Source organism: Zootoca vivipara, chromosome 13, assembly GCF_963506605.1.
Source record: "Zootoca vivipara chromosome 13, rZooViv1.1, whole genome shotgun sequence".
NCBI lineage: Eukaryota > Metazoa > Chordata > Lepidosauria > Squamata > Lacertidae > Zootoca > Zootoca vivipara.
Window position 1 is genome coordinate 21,058,767 of NC_083288.1, and position 22,812 is coordinate 21,081,578.

Sequence of the window (22,812 nt, forward strand, 5' to 3'; positions counted from 1 at the left end):
CGCTCCCAGCCGGCGGGGCTTCTACCTTTTCCCACTTTGCCACAGTGCTGTGCCCCCTTTTCAGCAGAGAACTATAAAGTCAAAAGTCTAGGCTTTAGGCCAGTTGACTGTGGTAGCTCCCAATTAGTTTGAATCCCCAGTAATATGACAGAAGCGACTTCCGGTGCTGCTCTGCCCATGTCTGGGCACCAGAAATCGGGTGGCGCCGGCACCGGGAGTTGCTTCTACGCATGTCCAAGCAACTTCTGGTGCCGCACCGCTGCTGATCCCGCATTTTTCAGCGGGAGACTTGGCAGCTATGCCCAGGTGTCCCCCTGAACTCAGGCACGGGCACAACCCCTTGCAGGGTTGACCAAACCACTGAGTCCCTGGATTCCTTTAACGGAATACCCCTTCACATAGGGATGGCGAGACTGTTCCTCCATCCCTGTCACCTGAACCAGAGCCTATCCGCAACCTTACAAGTTGTGACGATTTGCTACGCGGCTGGCGAAACCCAAATGGCACCAGCCAATCAGCCAAGTGGGGAAAATTCCTGCCGTGCCCCTATCCCAACGACAGACGACACACGACGGCATAGCAAGATCAAGTGCGCAAGCCCTAAATATAGGGAGAGGTGGGCAGGTGTTCGGATGCACTCACCAAGAGAGAAAGCTCAGGGTCACGTACATTGGCATATATAGATCCCTTGATCCATTTGGCTAGTGTCCCATTGGTCAGATTAAACCCAGCATCAAGGGACCTACCCATTGGGTGTTGTGGCTATCCAATCGTACCCACCCACAACACAAGGGTTTGGTTGCCAGGTCTCACCGCAACAACACATGTCCTCTTTGCGGGAGGGCCCGATTTGACAAAACAACAACAGGGGTTCGTTGGGAGGATTTCCTGCCTATTTGGACTTTCCACCTCGGGGATCCCCAAACACCTTAAGTCGGGCCAGGTTTGTGTCTGCGAACACTTGGGAAACTTTTTTTGTCCACTCGTAAGAGAAACCTGCGTGTTCCACTGGGCTCGGTACGTGATCGAAGGGCTCCCTCTAGTGTCCCCCTGGGGCAACGACAGCAACACACACACACATATACACACACACCCAGGCCCACACACGTGTTCTTGATAAATCATCCTGCCAGCCCCAAACATGAGCCGGCCCTAGCGCCGCCGGTTCTCCGGTGCCGTCTTCAGCTTTGCAAAGTTTGACCCCGGTTTGCTGCAGACGGCGGACTCGTCTCCTCCCTGAACGCAACAGATCCGGAAGACGCGGTGGGGGGAAGGCTAATTAGGGCTCCTGCCTCCTGCATCAGAAGCCTGTAAGAGCCCTGGGGGATTTGGGGCTGCAAGCACGAGAAAGATATTTTATCAAGGGATATAATATTATTTTATCAAGGGCTATAATATAAATTCAGCAGGCCCTGGGCAAAGCAGAAGGGGGGGCGGCGGCGGCGGCTGCTGCAAGCGTAATAGCAAATAGTAAACGGACCAGCATGGTGAATCGGCTCGATTGCTGCAGGAGGAGGAGGAGGAGGACGTTTCAAAAATTGATAAATTGCGAAGGGCATGCGAGAGTTAGGGAAAAGTGCAATAGTCACCGCCAAGCCCTGGGCGCTGCAGGGGTTGGGGGAGGTAGGGGATCTTTGTAAAGTATCATTGAGTAGGGAACTCACCCCGCAAGGCCTGCTAGGATAGACATGGGTGAGTCGATGGGTGCATAATACAGTAATAATTTAATTTAATTTAATAAATTTTATTATTTGCACCCCACCCATTAGCCTGGGTTGCCCCAGCCACTCTGGGAGGCTTCCAACATAGATAGAAGCATAATAAAACATCAGACATTAAAAACTGCACCGTGGCACCTGCCCTCTTACTGTGCCTGCCCTGAAAAAAGTTACAGGGTGCAAGGTTCTCTCCCATGCACAGCACACACTAGAGAGGGAGCTGGGCTTTAAATATTGCCCCCAAAAAGGCTTGTGAAAAGTTTGGGCCCTGCAAAGGGGTTGGGAGAGGGAGAACATTAGGAAGCAGGGGCAGCCAGGGCTTTTTTTCAGGCAGAACTTGCTGGAATTGAGTTCCTGTGCATCTCAGGTGGGCGCCATTGCCATTATGAGAGAACAAGGGTGAGTTCCAGCACCTCTTTTCATACAGGTGTTTGTAGGAGTAGAATATAAGCATTTCAAGGAGCCTGCTGTCCCTGCTTGTGACAGCTGTCTTTGCATACCTTTAGCTGATATGACTATGATCCTAACCCCGCTTGCTAGTGAGTAGGTTGCACCGAATTCAACAGGGCTTTTGTTTTGAGTAGGTATGCTTAGCACTGCATTGCACAGTAGCTTCAAATAAAGTGGAAGCGAAAAGAATCTCATGCAAAGCTTGGCAGAGTGGAAGCTGCAATCTTCAGCTGTTGTCTTGTCTGTACTGTAGATAGAATGGCTGATCCTTGTCCCCGTGAACCCTCCTCCTGCGACTGCTTCGTCTCTCTTCCCCCGGCCTCTGCGGCCAGAGAGGTCATATTTGGCAAGAATTCTGACCGGCCGAGGGATGAAGTCCAAGAGGTAGTCTATTTCCCAGCCGCAAGCCATGCCAAGGGGGCAAAGGTCCAGGTGAGCAGGCAGAACAGGAGCATGGAGTTGCATGTATGGGAGAGGGCCATGTTCTAGAAAGCAGTGGGGAGTTAGATCTCCAGCATATCTATTGCTGCAGTCCATCCTAAATCAGGGCACACAAACCACCCCCAATTACTGGCATATGCTGTCTCTTAAGAACAGAGTACTTTCCAAACAGTGGCCAGGTATGCAGGTAGCGCTAAGCCAAACTATGGTTTATCAAACTCTGGTTTAGCGCACTGGTCCTCAAACTTTTTTTCTCTGGGCCACACTTTCAGAATAAATATTTTGCTCATGCCACACCAAAATTTTGTTGATAAATGGAAAACAAAGAGATCGCAACTAGGATTGTCATCCGTATGACCTGAGGCTTTTTGTTCTCATTTTGAAAATACCAGTATTCTGCAAATCCATATTCTGCAAATAAAAACAGTTGCTTTAGACTCCACTGAAATGTTTAAATGCTTGGTTGCCCTTGAATCTCCCTGCCAAACTTGTCGTTATCTCCTGTGTGGCTTGCCATACTTGTTGAGAACTGCTGGTTTAGCATGAACATAGGGAGTCCATGGTCACTTTGCTTCTACTGCTTTGCTGTGCGCTAGCCTATGGTTTGTCTTGCTCCAGACAAACCATGAACTGCAGCCAAGGATTGTTCCTCTTTGCATCTCATGGTCTGTCTGCAGGAGACAAACCATGAGCCCAGGTTTGGGCAGTGTGCTAAGCCAAACCATGGATTAGCTCACTGCAAAGAAGCAGGACCAGAGAAGGAGCAAAGCAGCCGTTTTCTTCCCTCAAGTAGCCTGCGCACTCGGCATTATGTGTGAATTGAGCCACTATTAGGAAAGAGGAGGCAGAATCTGTCCTTAATGCACTGCCAGCCCTGCCGTTCTGGAGTCCTGTGTTCCCCTCTGGGTACTACATTTTAAGAAGGACATCGGGAAATTGGAGTGGATGGCAAGTTTTGTTCACATTAGCACCTTGGAGCACAGTGAAGGTGTGTGTGTGTGTGTGGTCCCCCCCCCCCCGGATTTAAAAGCTCTTTTCGCCATAGCTGTTCGCATCAGCACAGCTTCATTAGTGTCAGATTGATTTCATCAGGGTGCTGATGGAGAGGGGATATATTTACCCTATGCAAAGATGAATTAGGAATGGCTTGAGAAACAGCGCATCGAACAGGGAAGCGTATCACTCTTTTTGTGTGTGTGAGCAAAACCACAAAAATAACGAAAGTACCAGCATGGGCTTTCATTTCAAAGGCTGCCTTTCTTCCCAGTGCACATATATTGAAGTGGACCAGGTTGAGAAGACCCATGCGGTCATTCTCAGCCGACCAGCCTGGCTCTGGGGAGCTGAGATGGGGGCCAACGAGCACGGGGTCTGCGTTGGCAATGAAGGGGTGTGGACCAAGGAGCCCGTGGCAGAGGAGGAAGCCTTGCTGGGCATGGATCTGGTCAGGTAAGAGGCAACATGTTGCGCGGCTGTGAATCATCAGCTTGTGCCGAAGTTTAACTTTCTGCTCCTCTGTAATCGCACGGCTGGTCATGAGCGTAGCCAGGATTTTTATTAGTGCGGCAAGTTTTCGTTAGCAGGTCTGAACTTCAGATTTGTATTGATTTAGGGGGGCAGCTGCCCCCTGCCCCCCTTGGCTACGCCCATGCCGCTGGCCCACATGGTGGCTGAGATCCTGTGCATGTTTCTGGACAAAGATGACTGGCCTTAGTTTTTGCGTCTGTATAATGGGAATGACAGTGAACACCCTCTCAACAATTGTTCTGAGAACTGGTGAGCTAAGAAGAGTTACAGCACTATAGTTGCTCATAATAGTGCCTTGGGAACACTATGGTTCACCTCCTTCAGCTCTCCGTTGATGCAGGAAAAGAGCATCCCTGGTAGGTTTGAAAACCTCCAGCGAAGGAGGGTCCACATTCCAAGGCAGTCTGTTCCACGATTAAACAGCTGGAATCATCAGGAAGTTCTTCCTAATCTATATATATATATAAATGTAAAAGGGGCATGTGGGTACGTTTCCACTTTCTGCCGAAACCGCTTGACTGATAGCGTTCAAATTTGCACACAACGTTCCATGCTACTGTGAAAGGAAGCATATACCGTTTGCGTAGACAGATGTCACACCTGTCCAAGGTAAAAAAAACCCAACCTCGTGTTTCAGAACTCACCCAAAAGTGCATGCTGGGGAAAATAAGCCAGAGGAAGTTGCAAAACAGCACCCTCTAGCGGCGGCTACACTGGTACTGCAGCTAGAAAACCTTCCCTCTCCACAGCACCTCAGCTTGCCTTTACAGACTTGGCCAAATGGAGGTAGGGACTCTCCTGGGTGGGTGCTGGGGGGGGGAGGGGACGAAATAGGTCATGGGTCGGGACAGGGTGGGGGGAATCACAGGGATGAACCGGGGGGGAGGGGATGGGATAGGTCATGGGTCGGGACAGGGTGGAGGGAAACACAGGGATGAACCACAACGCGTGGCCGGGCCACCTAGTGTTTAATAAGAAAGCATTTCTTGTAATTTATTGTAATTGGTTCAGGTTCTGCCTTGTGGAACTGCAGAAAACATATTGCTTCATCATCTATATGACAGCCCATCAAATATTTGAAGGTGGCTATCATGTGTCTTTAATCTTTTTCCCCAGACTAAATAAGAATCGCAATAGTAAACGGTTGTAATTGGTGTCCTTTAAACCTGGGTCTCCCACAGTATCGGCAGATATTGGAAACTTGTTTATTTCTGGAGCCTTTTTAGTCCTGTTCAGTTACTTCAAAATTCCCGACTGGATGAACGAAAGAGTGTCAAATACTGTCTGACTTTTTAATAGCAACAAGTCACGGTTTGCAAATGACCTTACTTTAGAAAAATCCTTGGTTCGCCTAAAAGCCTCTTTAAAAAATCTATATTGAGAAAATGTATTGCTTTTTAAAGAATATTGTAATAAGTTCGGTGCATCAATTAGGGAAGAGCTGGTTAACCTGAGGGCTTTGAGCTGTTGCTGGACTACAACTCTCATCATCCCTGACCAGTGACTATGTTGGTTGGGGCTCATGGGAAGTGGAGTCGACGACGACTAGAGGGCCACTGAATAAAGTAGTTCACAGCCAGGTTTGCAGCGGCAGTAAAGGCTAAATAATTTATTTCAGGCTCAGTTTGGAGCGGAGTAAGAGTGCCCAGGAAGCAGTCCAGGTTATAACAGCCCTCCTGGAACGTTATGGCCAAGGGGGCAGTTGCAAGGAGGAGCCGACCCCCTTCATTTACCATAACACCTTCCTCCTTGCGGATCGCACTGAAGCCTGGGTTGTAGAAACAGCCGGTCAGTTTTGGGCGGCTCAGAGGATTCAAGGTGAGTGCATTGCAGAAAGAGATGATAGGACACCTTGTATCTTAACGGATACACAGAAATATCTGGCGTTGCTGTTTTGCAAACGGTCTGGGCTTTTGTTTGCTTGGTTTGCTGAGATTCCTAGTTCAAATTCTGCGCTGAGAAATGTTCAGTTCTGAACCCTGGGTGTGGTTAGAAGGGGTGTCTCCACCCCCGTCGTTCAGCCCAGACACGGAGGTCCAGTTCCGAGGGCCTTCTGGCAGTTCCCTCACTGCGAGAGAAGTGAAGTTACAGGGAACCAGGCAGAGGGCCTTCTCAGTAGTAGCACCCGCTCTGTGGAACGCCCTCCCATCAGGTGTCAAGGAAATAAACAACTCTCTGACTTTTAGAAGACATCTGAAGGCAACCCTTTTTAGGGAAGTTTTTACTGTTTGATGTTTTATCGTGTTTTTAATATTCTGTTGGGAACGTTAGGCTAGGACCTTGGATCTCCTTTGAGGAAAAAGGAGGTAGGTAATAATAATAATAATAATAATAATAATAATAATAATAATAATTTATTATTTATACCCTGCCCATCTGGCTGGGTTTCCCTGACTGTTAGGTCCAGTCAGGGACGACACTGGGGTTGTGGTGCTCATCTCGCATTATTGGTTGAGGGAGCCGGCATACAGCTTCTGGGTCATGTGGCCACCATGACTAAGCCGCTTCTGGCAAACTAGAGCAGCGCACAGAAACGCCGTTTACCTTCCCGCCGGAGTGGTCCCTATTTATCTACTTGCACTTTGACGTGCTTTCGAACTGCTAGGTTGGCAGGAGTTGGGACCGAACAACGGGAGCTCACCCCGTCGTGGGGTTCGAACCGCCGACCTTCTGATCGGCAAGCCCTAGGCTCTGCGGTTTAGACCACAGCACCACCCGCGTCCCTTATATGAATGTAATAAATAAATAAAAACCTCGGGCTGTTGAGATGTATTATGGGATTGTATTCCAGATTGGCTAAGCCCTTTTCAAACTTCCCGCTGGTTGAGCAGGATCTTCTTGTCTTTCCTCCCACCCTGCAGAAGGTGCCCGGAACATTTCCAACCAGCTGAGCATTGGCACCGATATCACGTCTGAGCATATGGGCCTCAGGCAGCATGCCCGGGAGCAGGGATGGTGGAATGGCCAAGGGGCGTTCAGCTTCCTGGAGGTGTTCTCTCTCACCCACCAGCCTGTGCGCATGGAGGCGGCCAAAGCTCGCTATTGTGCTGGCCAGCAGCTGCTGCGCCAACATTCAGGTGTGTATCCAAAATATGTAGAGGTGTAGGGGTTTGGAAGCTAAATCATTGGCTTCCAATGTGGTGTAGTGTGGTGTAGTGGTTAAGAGCGGTAGACTCGTAATCTGGGGAACCGGGTTCGTGTCTCTGCTCCTCCACATGCAGCTGCTGGGTGACCTTGGGCTAGTCACACTTCTCTGAAGTCTCTCAGCCCCACTCACCTCACACAGAGTGTTTGTTGTGGGGGAGGAAGGGAAAGGAGAATGTTGGTCGCTTTGAGACTCCTTCGGGTAGTGATAAAGCGGGATATCAAATCCAAACTACTACTCTTCTTCTTCTTCTTCTTCTTCTTCTTCTTCTTCTTCTTCTTCTTCTGTTTTCGAAATCATTTTTATTTGATTTTACAATCAAACATGTTTGATTTGAATATACATTAATCATGTATATTCAGGGGGTGGGGGTGATGGGAATGGGTGATGGGCTGATGGGAGTGGTAAACCTGTAGATGGCTGTTAACGACTGCTGATGACTGCAATTGGTCCTGGGGGGGGGGGGAGCAAGGGCTGAGGCGCTAAAGAAAGCTTGATTGATTGCGTTGGCACCGTAATAGAGCAAGCCTCCATCGGGTATTTGTGAATTCTGACACCTTGACTAGTTTGCCCCCTCTTCTGGTATTGGTACAGCATCTTCCTCTTTACTGATGTGTAGGGCAGATCACTGCAGAGACCATTATGACCATCTTGAGTGACAAGGCCAGCGGGATCTGCGTTGATTCGGAAGGTTTCTGCACCACGGGAAGCATGGTGTCTGTCCTGCCGCAGGATCCCCACCTGCCTTGCATCCACTTCTTCACGGCCACGCCAGACCCTTCCAGGTAAGCTGAAAGCTCCTGCTTCGTTAAAATTGGTGAGTGCACCTGCCAAGTTGAGAAGAGCCAACCAGAATAGCTATTGGAAGTGCATTTGTTATTTCAGGTGTGTTCCTTATTCCCCAGTAATTTATTGGAATGGGAAAGAGTTTTATGAGAACAAAATAACTGTGCCTTTTACAGTTACTGTCAGTATTTTATGCTTCATTTAATAGGTTCCCTTTTCTGCAGGACTTTCCAAAATATGCTTCCCCCCCCCCCCAGAAAGCTGGTTTTTTTTTGCCCCCTAACAATAGTCCGTATAGTTAAAGCTATGGTTTTCCCAGTAGTGATGTATGGAAGTGAGAGCTGGACCATAGAGAAGGCTGATCGCCGAAGAATTGATGCTTTTGAATTATGGTGCTGGAGGAGACTCTTGAGAGTCCCATGGACTGCAAGAAGATCAAACCTATCCATTCTGAAGGAAATCAGCCCTGAGTGCTCACTGGAAGGACAGATCGTGAAGCTGGGGCTCCAATACTTTGGCCACCTCATGAGAAGAGAAGAATCCTTGGGAAAGACCCTGATGTTGGGAAAGATTGAGGGCACTAGGAGAAGGGGACAACAGAGGACGAGATGGTTGGACAGTGTTCTCGAAGCTACGAACATGAGTTTGACCAAACTGTGGGAGGCAGTGCAAGACAGGAGTGCCTGGCGTGCTATGGTCCGTGGGGTCACGAAGAGTCGGACACGACTAAACGACTAAACAACAACAACAATAGTCTAGGACAGGTGATACTGAAATTAAACGATGAATAAAAGGAGTACAGTTGTACCTCGGCTCCCGAACACCTTGGGAGTTGAAACGTTCTGGCTCCCAAACGATTGAAAACCGGAAGTGTTTTCCAGTTTTCGAACGTTCTTTTGGAAGCCGAACATCCGACGGGGCTTCCATGGCTTCCGAAGCTGCGCTTTGGAAGTCAAACGTTTTGGAAGTCGAACGGACTTCCGGAACAGATTCCGTTCAACTTCCGAGGTATGACTGCATTCAAAAATCCTTACATCTCAAATTAAGAAAAATGGCAGTAAATCAGTGCGGACTCTTCTCAGGACATGAGTGCAATAACCCTCTCCATCAGCAACTGTGCTCCCCGGCAACTGTGAATCGGCAACCATGCTGACTCTAAAACTTGGAGGTTTGCATGCAGCCATCCTGACTAGTAGCCACTGGCGGCCTAATCCTGCATGACGTTGTCTAACCGTATTTTAAAATTTGTCCAAGTTGGTGGTCACCACTTTGAGCTTCAGAAAAGCAGCACATTGCATTTTTGTTTTAATTGTTTTTAGTTTTGGTGTTTTTTTAATAAATCATGTTGTCATGTTCATATCTTCCCTCTGTGTTTTAGAGGAACCGTTTGATTAAGAGTGTTGGGTGCAGTGTCCGAATCCTCTCTTCTCTCCTGCTCGGCAGGTCGATCTTCAAGCCCTTCATCTTCGTTCCCAACGTCACTTTCTTTCACCAAGTGCAATCGCCGACCTTTGGCGACAAAGACCCCGTCAGGGAGATGCCCAGGTTTCAGAGGCGGGTGGACCGACGCCACAATCTCTACAGGGAACACCAGTTAGTCCTGTACACCATGGACCACGATGAGGTGAAGCCTTGAAGAACCACTTGCAGTTACTGTAGATCAGGGCTGGGGAACTTATACCGCCTCCGGATGCTGTTGGACTACAACTCCACTAATTTCTGGCCCTTTCCCCCATGTTCTCATTCTGAACGCTTTCTTCTAGCCCAGCTCCTTGTCACCTGATATTTCCCAAACTGACTTAATTCCACTTTCCATGTTCTCTGAACTCCGCTCGTTGGCTGCCTTATTTCTAGCTCTCGCTTCCCGTACGCCTTTCAGTCTCTAATCACGTTCTTTCTCATTGTTTTTATTAAAGATTTTTGGGTTAGAAAAGTACATAACAGTCATACCTTGGATCCCGAACGCCTTGGTACTCGGACATTTTGGCTCCCGAACACCACAAACCCAGAAGTGACTGTTCCGGTTTGCGAACATTATTTGCAACCTGAAGGTCCGACTGGCTCCCTGGCTTCCGATTGGCTGCAGGACCTTCCTGCAGGCCAATCAGAAGCCGCACTTTAGATTCCAAACCTTTTGGAAGTCGAATGGACTTCCGGAACTGATTCCATTCGACTTCCAAGGTACGACTGTCCATCATCTCTGTTTTTAGATCATAAAGTCCTTTCTACAGAACGCCTCTAATCACTTTCCACCTGCTATTGTCCATTTCTTGTTGTTCTTTGTCTTCCCCTCTTTACCACCCAGGCAGGGTTTAAACAGCCCTGACTTGGGATGTGGTCCCACCCAGTTGTATCCCAATGCATTACCCCAGCTTTTCATGAAACCTTGTGGGTGAGCAAGCTGGCTTTCAAGTCCACCCTCCCACCCCCCAGATGACATCAACCATGAAGGGCAGCACCTGCCATGCCAGGGATGGGTGACAAATGAGTTATGGCAACGCCATAAGGTCCCCCATAGTTAACGCCTCCGTTCTTTCTCTCCCCCCCCCCCAGCATGAGCGCCAGAGACTCCAAGAGATTATGCAGAAATTTCAGCGGCAAACCCTGGAGGCCATGAAGAACCTGCTGGCAGGCTCCTTCACTCTGAAACCCCAGGAGCTGGCTGACCTCTTCTATGACTGTGTGGTCACAGAACTCACGTTATATAGACAGGAAGTTCCCTGTCGGGGCAGAGAGATGGAGGTTCGTTCCCGAGACCACTGAGAGTTCCATGTGTGAAACAAACCCTACCTGGATTATATGATACGATAAGGCTGCGTCTTTAAAAAAAACAAAACCTTAAAATTGTGGAGTTGGCAAATGCAGCCTTCAGAATTCATTGTTACTGCAAGAGTGAAGACTACGGGCATGGTTGTGGCTTTGAAAAGTCCATGAAGGCTGGTGGTTCTGAAATGTGGAGCAGCCTCTGCATTTTAAGGGCTACAGATAATAATAATAATAATAATAATAATAATAATAATAATAATAATAATAATAATTTATTATTTATACCCCACCCATCTGGTTGGTTTTCCCCAGCCACTCTGGGCGGCTTCCAACAGAAGAATAAAATAATCGATAAAAGATTAAAAGCCCCTCTAAACGGGGCTGCCTTCAGATGTCTTCTAAAAATCTGGTAGCTGTTTTTCTCTTTGACATCTGATGGGAGGGCGTTCCACAGGGCGGCGCCACTACCGAGAAGGCCCTCTGCCTGGTTCCCTGCAACTTGGCTTCTCAGGGAACAGCCAGAAGGCGCTCGGTGCTGGACCTCAGTGTCCGGGCAGAACGATGGGGGTGGAGACGCTCCTTCAGGTATACTGGACCGAGGCCATTTAGGGCTTTAAAGGACAGCGCCAACACTTTGAATTGTGCTCGGAAAAGGCCATCATGCAGGTGAAGGAAGAGAAACCAGTGGCCCTTCAGATGTTGTTGGACCATCATCTCCCACTAGTCCCCGATAGCATGGACAATGGCCCAGCTGATGGGAACTGTCGTCCAACAGTTGTGCTCGGAAACATACAAACAAGGGAAAGGGTAGTACTTTAGTGCACTTCTGGAATCTCCAACTGGCTACTGTCAGAAGCAATGTAGTGGAGCGAGATGAGGCCTTTTGGAATTGTTTGGCCTGAGCTGTTGCGGACGCATTAGATAGATCTCAGTCTGCAAGATAGATGGGTCTCTGTTTTAGTTTTTCACTTTGTTTTTAGTTTGGAGGGACCAAGAAAAATAATCTGGGAGAAGGGCTGTTTCCCCCCCCCAAAAAAAACAGAGAAACGGTCCTCCGAATTTTAACATCTGTCTGAGATATCCCAAACATTTTTTCTTAAAACAAGCCAAGATTCCAGCAAATGCTTCCAGTGTACTACTATTGTAGACACAGCACTACAGAATAACCTGTGAGATGTATATTCCTCTCTTATATTGCAGATGCTGCAATCCTGATTTTTTTTCTAGCTCTGTATCCTCAACCTTACCACCGTTCTCAATTGCTGAGATGATTTGAGATGGAGCTGCCTTCTAAACAGATATCCCAAACCTTTCAGAGGTTTGATGGTGCAAATCTATGATTAATCTGAACCTGCATATAGCACAAATACACTTGGGGAGATGACGCAAATTGCCTTTAAGAGGCATATGCAAGGTTGCAGACCTGCATCGTTATTTTGTTTCCTTGCCAAGTTTTTAAGCAGCTCCAAACTCCTAACAAGGAATTCTGAGCGGCCTCATAACTCTATACTTCCCAGGAATAGCTTTCACAGGTAAGGCTGTTTTCATCAAGTAGGTCAGAATTTCAACAGGCACCAAAAAAAAAAAAGCCTTCCTGCGTGTCCTTAGGAAGGAGCAAACCCCACTGGCCTGAGTAAACCCTGCAACTGGCTTCGCCCCTTGCACCCTTCACTTAGAGGACGTATTGCCTACAAGTTTCAGCAGAGGGCCTTTGTCAGTTTTCTGCCTCCTTGCCATGCCCCTCCACACTTAAAACAACCCATCTGTTGATTAGATTCAAGGAAGTATTGTATTTGTTTGTCAGAATCAAGCGCATATTAAAAACGGAAAAGCAAAATGATGCACTAATCATTTCTTTACTCCTTTGCTTGTGGTTTTCGTTACACCAGACCCCTCTCCCTTCGAAGTTTTCAGCTGTGTTGGACTCGAGGCTGCGGCCTTCCCCTTTGAGGGTCTTGGCCCCTTTTTGGGTGTTGGATTTGCCGTTTTCGAAAGGTTGGGAGGAGGGTGGTGGTGGTGATCGCTTTGGAGCACGCTCCCCTCTGGGGCTGCGGATATTTGTTCTGGTACACCGAATGGCCAGGGCGGCCTTTCACTTGTGTTGAACACCAGCTCTCTCAGATTCTGCATCTGCCTCAGCTCCTCCAAGCGGTCTTCGTATTCCCTCGCTTCCTCCTCCCTCCGCTGGGCTGAGTGGGCTCTAAACTCCTCACGGAGGTTAGCAAAGAAGTCTGCCAAATGAATAATAATAATAATAATAATAATAATAATAATAATAATAATAATAATTTTATTTATACCCCGCCCCGCCCCAGCCAAAACCGGGCTCAGGGTGGCTAACACCAATAGAATTACAATAAGACATAAAAGAAAAGAAAGCAATTAATTAAAAAACAGATTAAAATACAATATTAAAATTTAAAATGCAGCCTCGTTTTAAGTACTGTAGTCCATAAATCCAAACCATGAGGGAGGAAAACACAGGGGTCAGACTGAATCCAACCCAAAGGCCAGGCGGAACAGCTCTGTCTTGCAGGCCCTGCGGAAAGATGACAAATCCCGCAGGGCCCTGGTATCCTGTGAGAGAGCGTTCCACCAAGTTGGGGCCAATACTGAAAAGGCCCTGTCCCTAGTTGAGGCCAATCTAGCCACCTTATGGCTCGATTGAAGAGGATATAAGTAAAAAAGCAGGCGCACTGTGCTCTGGCACTGGATAAACACGTCCCCGCCAATTCCTTTTCCCACTGTCCATTCCCAGCAGATGTGCAGCAGGAATCTGTGATTTCCCAGGGGATTTTTTTTTTAAAAGGGCAACAGTGTGTGCACTCTTGGCCAAAATATTAATTATTTGCAATTACATGGAGTCTGCATCATCCGGAAGACACTTGCTCGAGAGGCACAGGGAGCTCTGCAGCAGCAGCTGCCTCCAGAATGAGCACAGAGTGTTCCTTTATGTGGGGATGACTAGTGGAACCCCACAAGTTTTTGACTAGTGTGTGTCACTGGAACGACTGCCCTTTCGGCCTCGGAACCAGCTTAGGCAGGAAGTTGGAGAGTCGCTCAAATTTCCTGTACTTAATTATCCCAGGGACATGAGGCAGTTGCTCTGCTGAAACTGTGGAGTGCTAGGTCTGGTCAGTCCATAAATGGGGAGACCCTCTGGGAATGCTACGTAGAGTTCCATACCAGAGAGAAGTGACATACTGTGTATAAATGTAACAACTGTTAATGAGCGTCGCTTTATAAACTTACACATGGCATCTTATTTATTTGATTTATATATAGACCGCCAAAAATCTCAGGGCAGTTCACAAGATGAAAACATTTTATTTATTCACCAGATAATAACATTTATTTTGTTGAAACCAACAGAACAAGAGCCCTTCCCTCCCACAAACACATTGAAAAGGCTGTAGAATATTAAACAGCCAAAGGCTGGGGAGGAGAGGAATGTTTTCGCCTGGCGCCTAAATAATAATAATAATTATTTATTATTTATAACCCGCCCATCTGGCTGGGTTTCCCCAGCCACTCTGGGCGGCTTCCAACCGAATATTAAAAACAATACAGCATCAAACATTAAAAACTTCCTTAAACAGGGCTGCCTTCAGTTGTCTTAAAAGTAAAATAATTGCTTATTGCCTTGACATTTGCTGGGAGGGCGTTCCACAGGGCGGGTGCCACTACCGAGAAGGCCCTCTGTCTGGTTCCCTGTAACCTCACTTCTTGCAATGAGGGAACCGCCAGAAGGCCCTCGGTGCTGGACCTCCGTGTCTGGGCTGAACGGCGGGGGTGGAGACGCCCCTTCTAACCACACCCAGGGTTCAGAACTGAACATTTCTCAGCGCGGAATTTGAACTAGGAATCTCAGCAAACCAAGCAAACAAAAGCCCTGTTCGGTCATGAATGTGCCAGGCGACCCTCCCTGGGGAAAGCATTCCACAAATGGGGAGCCACTGCAGAAAAGGCCCGTTCTTGTGTTGCCACCCTCCAGACCTCACGTGGTAGAGGCAGCATGCAAAGAAGGTCCTTAGTCCCCGATGTTCCTAACACCTAAAACCTGGCCTGGAAAATTGGGGGGTACCTTTTTCTACGCTCAGGGGTGCAGCGAGATCAGACCAATCTTCGTCGCTGTCTTCTGAACTGCCCTCCTCTTCTTCTTCAGTTTGGAGGCTGACTTTCAGATTGGGAACACCCTGCGTATCCAGTTCTTTCAGATGGGGCAGAGCTGCCAACACGCGCTCCCTTGGGATGGCCAGAAGGAAGGAAGAGTTCTCAAGCTGGGGGTCAAACAGAACAGCTCCCATCTCCAAAGCCCATGGCAGCCCCCTAGTGAGGTGGGGCTAAAGTTGCTAAAGGAGAGGCAAACTTCCTGGATGCACCCGTTTCTTGGGCACTTGAATGAAGAATCGGACACAGAGGCCTTCTCCCCCCCACTCCTAAAAGAGCTGCTAGAAGCCATGCTGTTGTTGCTTAGAAAGCCCTGCCACCGCTTCCCACACCTCCCATCAATTCTGATCCTTCCCTTGACTTTTTCCTATGGTACTGTGCATGGAAACCTCCATTCCTGCAGGACGCCCAGGCAACAGGCAGGCAATGTCCCAGAGATGGGGCAAGGTATGCCAACACAGGGAACCAGATGGGGGAGGTTGCACTCTTCATCATCCCTCACCTGTAGGTTCTACATGGGTACGATGCACATGCATAAAACTATTGGGTGGGATATTATGCAGGAGAGTGGATCGATTCTTGCCTTTACCTGTAACTGTTCTGCTTAGTGCATTCGTTTCCTCTCAGGTCAAGGATCACGAGGCTCCGGGGCAGCTCATCTGTACAGAAAATTAGGCAGAACCAGGGGAGCTGATGGGAACAAATGCAAACTGGATACAGGATGCGGTGCTGGCTTATTCAAGTTTAGCACATGAAGCAAAACATGGGGGATGAGCTCCTTTTTTACATGGGACAGCTGCCTTTCTGGTACAGTCAAACCTTGGTTCTCGAACGGCACTTAGTTGACGAACAAATAAGCTCCCGAACGCCAAAAACCCAGAAGTAAGTATTCTGGGTGGTTTTGAACATTTTTCAGAAGCCAAACATCCAACGCGGCTTCCGCTTGAGTGCAGGAAGCACTTGCAGCCAATTGGAAGCCTCGCCTTGGTTTCTGAACGTTCCGAGAGTCGAGTGGACTTCTGGAACGGATTAAATTTGAGAACCGAGGTACCACTGTACTAGCTTCTGAGGCTAAAATAAGGGTGGCAAACAGATCTGATCTGTCAACCCAGTGGGAAATTCACCTGCACAAGAGAATTTGAGTTGGCCAGGGGTACTGGATTTCATGAGGGATTTTGTTTTCTTTTGTTATTTATGCACAGAGTACTCCTAGCCCAGTGTTTTATTAGTCAAATTGGCTGGATAAGCAGCCAGCCGGTTTGATTTAGTCTTAATACACATCGGAGTAGACGGATGGGTGAGTTGTTTTCCACAATGGAGCCTTGGGAGACTTGATACTCCACAAGAGAGTATTGCAGGTGGGGAAGCTGAGTGTAGGAAAAGTTGTACCTGTGTCCAGTGTTTCAATGCGGTTCTGTGAGAGATCCAGAAACTGCAGCTTCAGGAGAGGTTGGAGGTTCTCCACTTGGCTAATGCGGTTCCCGGCTAATGTCAGAAAACTGCAGTTGCATGAGAACACAATAGGAGGAGGAGGAGGAGAGATCCAGGAGACCAAAGATGACTCTGCCTTCTAGAGAAGGGGAACTGCACATTGAAGCTGTGATCTACTTCTCACTGGGCAGCAGGAAAGAGTTGTGATGCAACTCTCAAGGCCGGATGCAGTCAGCATCTTTCCCCTTCACTCTCCTTTATTCCCTGCACTGGTTTGAAATTAGCAATGCACTTCTGCTCCTCACAATTAAAACTCCCTGTACCTTTGCTCCTGATGATGGAAGCATAAAAATATCCCCTCCACAACGAAAACCAGCACACCAGGGAGAAGGCCTTTAGCCTATATTCTCTACATGGTGGGAATAATACCTCTTACCTCTCTGGGCAGGTCCACGTCATACATTTAAAGAACATTAAGGAACACGGGTGGCGCTGTGGGTTAAACCACAGAGCCTAGGGCTTGCCGATCGGAAGGTCGGCGGTTTGAATCCCCATGACAGGGTGAGCTCCCGTTGCTCGGTCCCTGCTCATGCCAACCTAGCAGTTTGAAAGCATGTCAGAGTGCAAGTAGATAAATAGGTACCGCTACAGCGGGAAGGTAAACGGCGTTTCTGTGTGCTGCTCTGCTTCGCCAGAAGCGGCTTAGTCATGCTGGCCACATGACCCGGAAGCTGTACGCCGGCTCCCTCGACCAATAACGCGAGATGAGCACCGCAACCTCAGAGTCGTCCGCGGCTGGACTTAACGGTCAGGGGTCCCTTCACCTTTAACGCATATTTTGGAGAAGCCAAGTGCTTTAAATGTGTATCGAATGTTATTTAAATGGGAACTGTATTTCCCATGATTCTTTGGGGGAAGTCATGTGCTTTAAATGAGCTTTGGGTGTACTTAACATGTATGGTGTGGATCCTCTAACTCATCTTTGGTTGGCCGCCTTGTCTCTTCTGACTCTGCTCCCGGTTGTCTTCTGCCATGATCCTCCCTAAGCATCACAGCCTTCCTGCTCTGTTCATCAAACTACTTATTCCTCCTTCAGGACCCACTACTTGAACAAAATATTGACTCCCCAGTTGGCTTGATTTAGAAGCGGTTGAAATTCTCTAACTTCCACACAAAATGTCCTTTTAAAGGTAGGAAGGGAGGTTGGTAGGTAGGTAGGCAGGTAGGTAGGTAGGTAGATACAGACGTATGCCTTGGAAGTTGAACGGAATCCATTCCGGAAGTCTGTTTGACTTCCAAAATGTTTGTCTTCCAAGGCACGGCTTCCGAGTGGCTGCAGGAGCATCCTGCAGCCAATCTGAAGCTACGGAAGCCGCGTTGGATGTTCGGCTTCCGAAAATCATTTGAAAACCGGAACAATCACTGTATAATGTTGGGAAAACAAGTAATATCACTTACGTCAAGTTTGGAAAGCAGCTCAAGTTCTCAATTTTCTCTATTTGGTTCTAAAATGAAATTAACATTAATCAGCTTCCGAACCTCTGAATAATGGAGCCCATGAATGCACACACAAACACTTTTTTTCCTCCCTGTGTTCCTGGTTCAGTACTCCTTCAACACACAACCAAAGTTTTTCACGGTGTCCTTGAACTTGGGCCGATGCCTTTCTCTTGGGATATTTCTACTCTAACTGACCAGGCTTTGACAGGGCCCCATCTTTTCAAGAGAATGTTGTTGTATCATGGCAGTGAACGGCGCAGTGACATGTTTTACCTGTTGCAGGTAGAGGCTGTGGACCTGCTCTAAACCTTGCAGATTTGCGATGCAGCTAATTCTCTCTCTGTCTAGCCGGAGGGAATGAAGAGAAGTCAAGGCTTGGGATCTAAAAGGAAGAGACGTTTATCAGAAATCAGCACCACATCTCCTCTCCTTCCACCCCTGAATATTATCACCATCTGAATGAAAGCTCAATGCATAAGATACTCACATACTCTCCGGGGACTCTTTCTCCACTGGAATGTTCAGGTTCCTCTGAGCAATGAGGGATTTCGTCATACTCACTCCTCCTATGGGGAGAGAACTTCTGTGAGTTATCTGAAAGCAAAACCACTGGAATTCCCTTTAGATCGCAAAGCCAGGTGATATTTAGCTATCAATTCACTTGAAGTGCCATATTAGACCAAGGGTAGTAATAAAAAAAATAAGCACGTCTTCTAAAGGCTCAAATCGCTTCCTATTCATTGACTTCATGATGCTGTAGGGTTCCCCTATTTTGAAGAGCAAAAAAGAGGACACATCTGTCGACTTCTACATTTAACTATGGCTCACTATGACAACCCTACCCATGAAAAAAGGACGTGTCCTGGAAAAAAGAAGACATATGGCAACTCTATGCAGGGATGGGCAGAACATAATTTGTAGTTCAGTGTTGGGACTAGTCATTTTTAGTGGATCACCTGGCACCTGTTGGTTGCTGGGATTCTGCTAAGGAAGCTTATGTAAGTGGACTTTGATGTGATCTCTCAAGGCTCTGACTACATTCATATGATTTTAAGGAAGAGACTGAGTGCATATTTGCATATTCAGACACTTAACGTTGATTAGTTATGCCTGCGCATTCTCATTAAAAACAGAACCAGAAAAACTGACATCAGCACACCCCTCCATCGGTTGGCAAGACTGAACAACCATCTTCCTTTCTCCTCTGAACAGAGGAACGTTGCAAGACCTGTTCTCTGAGCAAATGCAGCAGTGGTTGACGTAGGCAGTTCTGCCTCAGCCATTTTGTGCATTTTGTGAGCCCGTGTGGTGTAGTGGTTAAGAGCGGTAGACTTGTAATCTGGGGAACCGGGTTCGCGTCTCCGCTCCTCCACATGCAGCTGCTGGGTGACCTTGGGCTAGTCACACTTCTCTGAAGTCTCTCAGCCCCACCCACCTCACAGAGTGTTTGTTGTGGGGGAGGAGGGGAAAGGAGATTGTTAGCTGCTTTGAGACTCCTTCGGGCAGTGATAAACGGGATATCAAATCCAAACTCTTTTCTTCTTCTTCTTCTTCTTCTTCTTCTCCTCCTCCTCCTCCTCCTCCTCCTCCTCCTCCTCCTCCTCCTCCTCCTCCTATCTCATGCTCCCATGGCAGCCATATTGTGACTGGCACCCATGACGCTTTCTTAAAATCAGGGCCGTCTTAAGCGCCCCTGGCGCCATGGTGCGCCGGATCTCTCCGGCGCCCTTCCGCCCCGTTTCCCAGCGCGGTGGGCGGGTGGCCCCGGCGCTGCTGCGCGGCGGGCGAGCGGGCAGGCACAGCGCGATCTCTCCGGCGACCTTCCGCCCCATTTCCCAGCGCGGTGGGTGGGTGGCCCCGGCGCTGCTGCATGGCGGGCGGGCAGGCACAGCGCGATCTCTCCGGTGCTCTCCCGCCCCGTTTCCCAGCGCGGTGGGCAGGTGGGCACCCTGCGCAGCGGACCGGCGGACCGGCCGGCCAGCGGGCGGGCGCAGCTCACGGCGCCCTCCTGGCGGGCCGGCGCCATGGTGCCCTGCGCCACCGGGGGTCTACGTGCTTAAAATTCCAAATGTGCCCACTGTCTCAAAAAGGACTGAGCTTCCACAGCCGCTGCCCATCATGAACCATAATTTGCAAGATCGGCAGCAACAACAGCAGATACGTTCTATGCCAGAGATATTCTTAGTCTCTTGTTAATGATGCCATTTTAAATGTGCATTTTATATTTTACGTTCTTTAGTAATGTTTTCTTTTGAGGTGTTATTATGATTAATTTGTTTGTTAGCTTTGCTGTGTTAAAGGTGCATTTTGCACTTGACCTCCTTTGTAATGTTTTCTTTTGAAATCTTCAAAACAACATTTTTGTTTCCCATTAATTGCATTGCTTCAGATGTATGCTTTATATCTGACTTTCTTCTGTACTGTGGATTGTTTTATTTGACATTTTAATGTAGGTTGTAAATCGCTTTGAGGTTTTTTTCCTTAAAAATATAAAGTGGGATAGAAATTAATAATAATAATAATAATAATAATAATAATAGTCCTATAATACAATGCACTGACAATCAAAAGGATTCTAATTTTAAAGTTCAGCTAGTTTTGTGCATTAGCTCTTAAATGCAAACTTGTTTAATATTTATAATGGAAATCAAGTAAGATCTAACAAATTATTAAGAGCATTTGGCACAGGAGAGAACCTGGAGCGCCCATAATGTTGATAAAGGAGGTTTCCACCTGCTGAATTTCTCCTCCTCCCCAAAAGCCAATCCTACACAGATATAGTTGTGGGTGTCTATGTAGAATTCATCATACGAAAGGCTAGACTGGATGAATCCCAAGCCGGAATGAAGACTGCCGGAAGAAATGTCAACAACCTCAAATATGCAGATGACACAACTTTGATGGCAGAAAGTAAGGAGGTATTAAAGAACCTCTTAATGAGGGTGAAAGAGGAGAGCACAAAATATGGTCTGAAGCTCAGTCAACATCAAAAAAACCAAGACCATGGCCACTGGTCCCATCACATCCTGGCAAATAGAGGGGGAAGAAATGGAGGCAGTGAGATATCTTACTTTCTTGCGCTCCATGATCACTGCAGATAGTGACAGCAGTCAGGAAATTAAAAGACCCCTGCTTCTTGGGAGAAAAACGATGATAAACCTAGACAGCATCTTAAAAAGCAGAGACATCACGTTGCCGACATAGGTCCGTATAGTTAAAGCCATGGTTTTCCCAGTAGTGATGTATGGAAGTGAGAGCTGGACCATAAAGAAGGCTGATCGCTGAAGGATTGATGCTTCTGAATTATGGTGCTGGAGGAGACTCTTGAGAGTCCCATGGACTGCAAGAAGATCAGACCTACCCATTCTTAAGGAAATCAGCCCTGAGTGCTCACTAGAAGGTCAGATCCTGAAGCTGAGGCTCCAATACTTTGGCCACCTCATGAGAAGAGAAGACTCCCTGGAAAAGACCCTGATGTTGGGAAAGATTGAGGGCACAAGGAGAAGGGGACGACAGAGGACGAGATGGTTGGACAGTGTTCTCGAAGCCATGAACATGAGTTTGACCAAACTGCGGGAGGCAGTGCAAGACAGGAGTGCCTGGCATGCTCTGGTCCATGGGGTCACGAAGAGTCGGACACGACTAAATGACTAAACCAGGCATCCCCAAACTGTGGCCCTCCAGATGTTTTGGACTACAGTTCCCATCATCCCTGACCACTGGTCCTCTTAGCTAGGGATCATGGGAGTTGTAGGCCAAAACATCTGGAGGGCCACAGTTTGGGGATGCCTGGACTAAACAAAAAAAAAGAGTACCTGTACATATATAACACACAGACAACCAGCCCCACTTAGGGGTTAAGGCACCTTCAGACATGATTACTCACCTCCTGACATCATTGATGAAAAGAGTCACCAGCCGGGATACCTTGACCACACCACTCCCAGGAATGCAACAGCCCTATCTATGCTGAGTGTGAGGCACCCTGGGAATTTGTGGTGCTGTGCGGCGGGGAGGAGGAGGAGAAGGGAACCTGAAGCAGCTACAGTTTGGAAATCTCCATAGCAACTGTTCGTAACTAGTGTCAAGGTCGTCCTGGCAACAAGCCCTAGGAGCGAGGACTGGAGGGGAGAAACGGCCTTAGCAGCAGCAGCAGCAGCAACTTGGAGGTTGCCTAGCAACGGGTGGGAAGTCGCGGGATCTCTTTAGCAACAGGCAGAGAGGATGTTGTGGGATTTCCCCTTAGGAAGGCGTGGAAGGGTTCCGCGGTCTCCCCTTCGAAGTGGCCGTGTGGCAACTGGGGGGGGGGGGGAGAGAGAGAGGAGGGTGATTTGTGGGGATAGCGCAGTGCCCTTTTGGGCAAGAGCTTGCAGCAGGATTCTCCCTAGCCAGGAGAGTGCATGCATTGGGGTATCTTTCTCCTGAGGGATGTTAGACGGCTTGCGGGGCATCCTTTGCAAAGCCTCAAAGGCTTGAGAAGGGGGTCTTCCGAGTTGCACCTTGAGGAGAGGGGGCACCCCGGTCCGAATGAGGCCTTAAGCAACACCTGGAGGGGGGGTCTTGAGGAAGGGTCTCAGCTGCAGCGAGAGACGGGGCGGGAGGGTCTCGGTGAGATTTATTTCTTTTCTTTTCTTGAAGAACAGCTTGGCGCGTTTAGGGGGGGTTGATGGAGGAAGTCGTGAAGTCTTGCCTTAGCAACAACAAGGGAGGGCTTCTGGGAAATAAAAGCCCCCCGCCTTTCGCTTCTATGAAGCAATTGTGAAGCAGGAGATCGCACGTAACCCGTTGCTAATACGGTAGCCAGGAGGTTTCTTTTTCCTTGTCAGGCTTCATAAGGGGGGAAAAAGGGTTCCTTCTCCTTTAAACCTCCGCACCGCC

The 22,812-nt window shown here is 48.2% G+C and overlaps 2 protein-coding genes across 4 annotated transcripts; one reads left to right on the top strand and one right to left on the bottom strand.

Annotated features, from left to right (window-relative positions):
• The first annotated feature begins 1,176 nt into the window (after positions 1-1,176).
• On the top strand, positions 1,177-12,459 carry SCRN2 (secernin 2). Of its 3 annotated transcripts, XM_060281441.1 has the most exons (9): positions 1,326-2,117; positions 2,422-2,600; positions 3,877-4,058; positions 5,755-5,954; positions 6,998-7,213; positions 7,901-8,066; positions 9,511-9,691; positions 10,621-10,809; positions 12,034-12,459. In XM_060281441.1, exons 2-9 carry the CDS (start codon positions 2,427-2,429, stop codon positions 12,046-12,048), a joined length of 1,323 nt encoding a protein of 440 aa, XP_060137424.1. In that variant the 5' UTR covers positions 1,326-2,117; positions 2,422-2,426; the 3' UTR covers positions 12,049-12,459. The 3 variants fall into 3 exon arrangements, with proteins under 3 accessions (XP_060137423.1, XP_060137424.1, XP_060137422.1); XM_060281440.1 differs by lacking the exon at positions 1,326-2,117 and adding an exon at positions 1,177-1,310 and having other exon boundaries at positions 10,621-12,459; XM_060281439.1 differs by having other exon boundaries at positions 10,621-12,459.
• A 204-nt stretch (positions 12,460-12,663) lies between these two features.
• Positions 12,664-22,741, bottom strand: LRRC46 (leucine rich repeat containing 46). Its single transcript, XM_035135950.2, has 8 exons — positions 21,821-22,741; positions 18,422-18,500; positions 18,208-18,316; positions 17,893-17,939; positions 16,393-16,502; positions 15,593-15,662; positions 14,918-15,078; positions 12,664-13,064 (listed from the first exon to the last, which is right to left on the bottom strand). Exons 1-8 carry the CDS (start codon positions 21,831-21,833, stop codon positions 12,682-12,684), a joined length of 972 nt encoding a protein of 323 aa, XP_034991841.1. The 5' UTR covers positions 21,834-22,741; the 3' UTR covers positions 12,664-12,681.
• Positions 22,742-22,812: the final 71 nt, after the last annotated feature.

Bases quoted from the DNA above. Each gene is read 5' to 3' on its own strand.
- SCRN2 (XM_060281440.1), top strand. From the start codon at position 2,427: ATGGCTGATCCTTGTCCCCGTGAACCCTCCTCCTGCGACTGCTTCGTC. The intron at 5,955-6,997 runs GTGAGTGCATTG...CCCACCCTGCAG, and splicing joins GGCGGCTCAGAGGATTCAAG to AAGGTGCCCGGAACATTTCC. The intron at 8,067-9,510 runs GTAAGCTGAAAG...CCTGCTCGGCAG, and splicing joins GCCACGCCAGACCCTTCCAG to GTCGATCTTCAAGCCCTTCA.
- LRRC46 (XM_035135950.2), bottom strand. The intron at 18,317-18,421 runs GTGAGTATCTTA...TCTTCCTTTTAG, and splicing joins AAAGAGTCCCCGGAGAGTAT to ATCCCAAGCCTTGACTTCTC. The intron at 15,079-15,592 runs GTAAAGGCAAGA...GGCCATCCCAAG, and splicing joins ACTAAGCAGAACAGTTACAG to GGAGCGCGTGTTGGCAGCTC.